The 6,785-nt window shown below is 44.8% G+C and overlaps 1 protein-coding gene across 1 annotated transcript in view; it reads left to right on the top strand.

Annotated features, from left to right (window-relative positions):
* Positions 1–4,614: 4,614 nt before the first annotated feature.
* Positions 4,615–6,785, top strand: part of LOC138355597 (calcium-binding and coiled-coil domain-containing protein 2-like) — a 7,882-nt gene continuing 5,711 nt past the window's right edge. Inside the window, exon 1 of the mRNA XM_069310909.1 lies at positions 4,615–4,752. Coding sequence (XP_069167010.1) covers positions 4,615–4,752 — 138 coding nt within the window. The remainder of the gene's footprint in view (positions 4,753–6,785) is intronic.

Here is a 6,785-nt window from a genome sequence, read left to right as displayed (position 1 = left end):
CCACCATCCACACAATCAGTGCCACCACCATCCACACAATCAATACCACCACCATCCACACAATCAGTGCCACCTCCACCCACACAATCAGTGCCACCTCCACCCACACAATCAATGACACTACCATCCACACAATCAATGCCACCACCATCCACACAATCAATGCCACCACCATCCACACAATCAGTGCCACCACCATCCACACAATCAATGCCACCACCATCCACACAATCAGTGCCACCACCATCCACACAATCAGTGCCACCTCCACCCACACAATCAGTGCCACCACCATCCACACAATCAGTGCCACTCACACATGACAACCAACACACACACACACACACAGAATCGCCTCCACGCACACACCCGCTACAGCTTCAACCCACACACATTCTACCATACAGAGTTGCACCTCATGTCCTGGTAATCACACTCACCAACACCCACACTCACCCCAACACACACACACACACACACACACACACACACACACACACACACACACACACACACACACACACACACACACACACCAGTCTCTTGCCCAGTTCCGCCTCATATAATCCCAATTACTCTCCTCATTCGTACTTCTCTTTCTGTCTCTCTCATTCCTACAACTATTATCAGATTCCTCTCTTAGTTTTCTATATTCAGCTAATCGTTACCAAATTTCTATCTTATGGAAATAAGATACATTCCACAAATACGAATTTCAGGCACCTGTGAATAGCTGTTTAATTTGATTGAGTTTTCTCTCTTCCTGAGATCCTGAGTTTACAGCTTCGCTTCCTTCTGTGAAGCCAGGATCACCCTTGTTTGTATGGGACCACTTTGGTCCTCAGTGAGAGACGGACCACTTTGGTCTTAAGTGGGAGATGGACCACTTTGGTCTTTAGTGGGAAAATAACAACCAATAATATTCCTTAGTTTCGTACATTCCTTCATATCTTTTATTTTGCTGTAATGTTGCAATATTTCCTTTTTATTAAACATTATTGTTTTTTCACTTCTTACTCTGCTCACACCCTCTTCCTCCTCTTCCTCTTCCTCCCCTCCTCTGCTAGCTCCTATTTTTAGTTTTCGACTTTATTAGATCTCCTTTGTTTTCTTTCTCCTTCGCTTCTCCCCCCTCACATTCTTTTTCTCTCCAATTGTTATCAGGGATTCCCTGAAAATTCTCCCTGTTTTTTTTCCCCGTTTCCATCCGTTACACGCGCGTCCGTGCGTTCATTTTCAATGTTTTACATTTACACGTTTTGTTCCGGTAATTATTGCTTTTGTGTGTAAATTCTGTTTATTTTTGTTATTCTCTTTATTTCGTTATTCTTTATTTGTGTATTTTGCTCTCTCTCTCTTGTGTGTTTGTGAGGGAATTAGGAACTGTTCATGATGGAGTGAGAGATTGTCCCTCACTCCTCACTCTCAGTGGCCCTCACTCTTGCTTCTCACAAAAATCTGTCACTATACATCATTCTACAGTTCATCACTATACTTCCTGTCACTACAGTTTCCAATCTGTTTCTCATTCTTACTACATTCATCTCCCCCTCTGGTATCCTCATTCCTTTCACTCATTCCCATTTCTTTCTCCTTGTTAAACGATTACTAACCCTTCCATTGCTCTTTCTCTGTCCTTCTCTGTGTTTTGTGTTCTTCCTCTCTCTCTCTCTCTCTCTCTCTCTCTCTCTCTCTCTCTCTCTCTCTCTCTCTCTCTCTCTCTTTGCCTCTGTTTCTCTCTCTCTCTCTCTCTCTCTCTCTCTCTCTCTCTCTCTCTCTCTCTGTCTCTCTCTCTGTCTCTCTCTCTCTCTCTCTCTCTCTCTCTCTCTCTCTCTCTCTCTCTCTTTGCCTCTGTCTCTCTCTCTTTGCCTCTGTCTCTCTCTCTTTGCCTCTGTCTCTCTCTCTTTGCCTCTGTCTCTCTCTCTCTCTCTCTCTCTCTTTGTCTCTGTTTCTCTCTCTCTCTCTCTCTTTGTCTCTGTTTCTCTCTCTCTCTCTCTCTCTCTCTCTCTCTCTCTCTCTCTCTCTCTCTCTCTCTCTCTCTCAGATCATCACTCACGCTGTCACTTACTCTTCTCCCCTCTAACCATCTATTCCTGTTGCGTTTGCTCACTCTCCATTTCTTTATGTCTCCCTCGCAACCATTTATCTTGCTTCTTACTCTTTTCGATTTATTTGTGTCGCTGTTTCCCCTAGTTTTCTCCCTTTTCATAGTTTTCCTGTCTCCCCCAGTTTATAGTTTCTCCCCTCCTACCTCCCCCATTTCCTCCCTCCCTCTCTCTCTCTCTCTCTCTCTCTCTCTCTCTCTCTCTCTCTTGGAATATCTACTTCTCTCCCTCCATTCCTTTTTCCTTTCCTCCCTCCCTCCTTTTACTCTCTTGCTCTCTTCCTGCATCTCTTTCACCGTAAAAAATCCCTTATGTTTTGTTTTACATTCAATAGGAATTTCACATTTCTGTTCCAGCAATAACTTCTGCCTGTTCCTTCTCTTCCATTAACAATTTCCCCACCACCGACAATAATATCCTCAATTTCTCCCCCAAACCGTTTCAACAAATCTCCCCATTCACTGCTTTTGGTCGCCGTGGTCCTATATATTTCCCCTTGCCTAAATCCTCCTCGTATCCTTTACTCCTGTTCGTACTCCATAAATTGTCTTAGTTCCCTCTTTCGTTCTTTTCTGCGTTGTCTCTTTGTGGAGTGTGTTCTTCAGGTGGTGGGTCTTGTTCTGCGTGGATTGTGTTCTTCAGGTGATGGTTCTTGTTGAGTGTGGATTGTGTTCTTCAGGTGGTGGCTCTTGTTCTGCGTGGATTGTGTTCTTCGGGTGGTGGTTCTTGTTCTTGCAAGATTTTGTTCTTCAGGAAGTTCTTGTTCTTTAGGCTGTGTCATTCAGGTGGATTTGTCTCATCATTCCTCCGCCCTTATCTGATACCCCCTATTATTCTCCTACTTGACATCCCATCATTGTCCCTTCATATCATCCCATCATTCCCTCCTCACTCTCACCCCCATCACCTCCTCACAATCTCTCATCTCGTCCCTTCGGGAACTTTGTCTCTCGTCTCAAGAACTTTGTCTCTCGTCTCAAGAACTTTGTCTCTCGTCTCAAGAACTTTGTCTCTCGTCTCAAGAACTTTGTCTCTAGTCTCAAGAACTTTTTCTCTAGTCTCAAGAACTTTGTCTCTAGTCTCAAGAACTTTGTCTCTCGTCTCAAGAACTTTGTCTCTCGTCTTATCCCATTCCCCCTTCCCCCTAGTTCAATTCATCTTCATCATCCATCCCTCCTTCATCCAACCTCTTGTTAACCATTCCTACTAACCCATTATACCCATCACCGAGCTCCTCCTTCTCCCCTAAACGATCACCCATCTCCCTTAAACAATTACCCACCTCCCCTTCATTTCTGTTCGCTCATTACCACACATACCCCCCCCCATCACCAACCAACCCTCCCTCTTCCCCCTCCCCCCATCACCAACCAACCCTCCCTCTTCCCTCTCCCCCCATCTCCCTCTCCCTCCAAACCCTTTCGCTCGCGCCCTATTTTGACAGCATACAAATTGGCCCGTCCATTCTTGCCGTTGAAATGACCGAGAGAAGTTTTTGATTCTGAACAAAAGAATGTCACTTAAGGCTCTAAAATGCTAAAGAACAGAACGTGACTTAAATATATATCACTTAAATACTTCAAAGTGTAAAGTGCCTGATTCACACACACACGAACGGACGAACGCACAGAAGGCAGAGCCAATACAGGCACGAATGGAGAGACAGAACCTGTTACAAACACACGCACGAAAGCAATCAGATATGTTGGAAAGAATAAAATATGTTTGCCTTGCATGAAACAAACACACACACACACACACACACACACACACACACACACACACACACACACACACACACACACACACAGTTCTCAGGAACCTGTACACATGTTGATTGACGGTTGAGAGGCGGGACCAAACAGCCAGAGCTCAACCCCCGCAAACACAACTAGGTAAGTACACACACACACACACATACACACATGGGGGGCCGGTGGCTGAGTAAACAACACGCTGAACGCGTGATCCTGTGGTCCCGGGTTCGATTCCCGGCGCCGGCGAGAAACAATGGGCAAAGTTTCTTTCACCCTGATGCCCCTGTTACCTAGCAGTAAATAGGTACCTGGGAGTTAGTCAGCTGTCACGGGCTGTTTCCTGGGGGTATGTGTCCATATATAACAAGAGTTATATATGGATTATATAATGTTACATGCGCTCCTCCGTCTTCACCTTAAGCAGGATCGAAGGGTCGTCTACAGGCACCCGTAACCTGTTTCTTAGTCTCCACAGTAACACACCAAAAACGTGACGTATCTACGACAAACTCTCGAAGCAATGCATCCCTTGAATCTCTGACGTAGACGCCATGATTGAGATAAGAGGAACAACTCTCTTTAAGTGTCCAGGTAACTACTTGATGAATCTGTTTTTCCCCCCCCCCCCCTAAGAGTACCTCTCCGCACACTTTAGGCTACGACAAGTTCCCGTACGAATGAACACATTTTCTATATCGCAAGTGATATCGACTGACGCGGCTCAAAACCATTCCTCGAGCACGTACGGAACGATGGGTGATCGAGGGTACGCCCACGATGGGTGCGGAGGGTACGCCCACGATGGGTGCGGAGGGTACGCCCACGATGGGTGCGGAAGGTACGCCCACGATGGGTGCGGAGGGTACGCCTGCACGTGCTCCACGGGAAGCGTTTGAGCGTTACTGAGCACGGGGGCACCATGCTCCGCCCGCTCCCTCGTTTTTAAACATCACATACTTGTTGGTGTACAAAAATAAACTTTCTCTTTCAGCTTCATTGACAATTCTCTTTGTAGGTTTCGTACCTTTTTTTTCTGACTTTCGCCGAGATTACCAGCAATCCATTACGGTCATCGCCAGCATCAGGGAGGTGGGGGGGGGGGGGGGGAGGGAAGTGGGGGAGGAAGAGAGGGAAGGGAAGAAAGGGGAGGGAGGAAAATAGGGGATGAGGAAGGGGCAACAACGAGGGAAGGGGGTGAGGGTCGAGGGAAAAGGGGCATAAAAAAGGGGGGGAGACAATCCTGGGGTGAATGGGGGAGAGGGGAAACAGGCATAACTGAGGATTTTTTTTATATAAAAGAACCTCAGAGAGACAGAGGAGGGAACAAGCCTAATGAAGTAATTAGAACAGAAAATAGATACAGAAGAAGGCAGGGAGATTAAAATATAGAGGGAAAGCAGAGAGAGCAAAGGGGGAAGGAGAATAAGGATTACGGGTGAGCAAGACAGGCAGTAGAGTGAGGGTAGAGCAGTGCCCAACCGCCTCAGCACCCACTGCTGTGGTGTGGACCATGTAGCGCCCCAGCACGGGCCCACTCACACTGCAACATCAACATTGCCTCCTCAACCACCTTCCTGGTTCCCAAGTCACAGCTTTCAACACATCAACAAACAAAACACTAGATATAAATAAGTTTAGAGTCAGGAAAGACAAGTGGCCAGATTCACGAAGCAGTTACGCAAGTACTTACGAACGTGTACATCTTTTCTCAATCTTTGACGGCTTTGGTTACATTGATTAAACAGTTTACAAGCATGAGAACTTCCCAATCAACTGTTGTTATTGTTATAAACAGCCTCGCTTCGGTGCTTCGGAGCTCATTAACTGTTTAATAATTGTAAACAAAGCCGCCAAAGATTGAGAAATGATCTACAGGTTCGTAAATGCTTGCGTAACTGCTTCGTGAATCTCTTCCTAGATAAGAAGGTGGTTGACCCTTACGTGGCTGCATGTTTGTGAATGAGCTGAGGGTGTGTCAACATGCATCATGGTGATATTTGTACGCTTCCCTTCTGTTATTCTACTTTAACATTAACTAAAGTATTACGCTGCCTCATGGGAAACATTCCATCTCTAGATGCTAGATCACCACTCCAGCAACCGTCCTCGGCTAAACTTAACTTTACCAAATGCTGATATTTCCTTCAGGGATTCAGGGAGACCCGAAAAGTTGTCACTTCGTTAGTCTGAAGACGTTTGGGTTGTCTTACTAGAGAATACTAGAGAATATTCACAGAGTTACTTGATCACATGTTCAATAGATTAAAGAGACGCCCTACCAGGAATGGTTAAGGATGCTCGTCCTCACTATTCTGAAAAGGCGGGAAAGAGATGTGACATATTCACAACATATAAATTTCTTACACTGACATAATGGACAAGAACATGAGCGACAGCAGAGATATCATGTTAAAAAAAAATCATTCTAGTTTGCTTTATAAATTATTGTAAAAAAAAAATTATACGTCGTGATCATGCCACATCTATTCCGTCTTTTTTACAGTGTAATAAAATCAGTGTAATATAGCCTTTCCATAAAGCCCAATTGGATATAATGAAACCCTTTACTGCAAGATCACAGGAACTGAGCAAGAAAGGGAGGAGCTCACATCACACTTAAACAAAATAAAATAATGTAAATATATATATATATATATATATATACCTTACCTGCCTTACTTATATAAACCTGCCTTACCTTATATATACCTGCCTTACCTTAAAAAAAAAAAAAAAAAAAGGGAAGGGGGTGGTAGGAGAAAAGCACACAGAAACTGTATTGGAGGGGACCCACATTCCCTCCAATGCGTTATGTGTGGTTTCCTCCGAGGCTATGGGTCCCCCTTCTTCCAGCCAGAGGTGGTACTCCCTTCCCTATTTTATTAAAAAATATATATATATATATATATATATATATATATAT

The sequence above is a fragment of the Procambarus clarkii genome, chromosome 68 (genome assembly GCF_040958095.1).
Source record: "Procambarus clarkii isolate CNS0578487 chromosome 68, FALCON_Pclarkii_2.0, whole genome shotgun sequence".
Taxonomy (NCBI): domain Eukaryota; kingdom Metazoa; phylum Arthropoda; class Malacostraca; order Decapoda; family Cambaridae; genus Procambarus; species Procambarus clarkii.
Note: the sequence above shows the minus strand (reverse complement) of the source record. Positions and strands in the feature narration are given on the sequence as shown.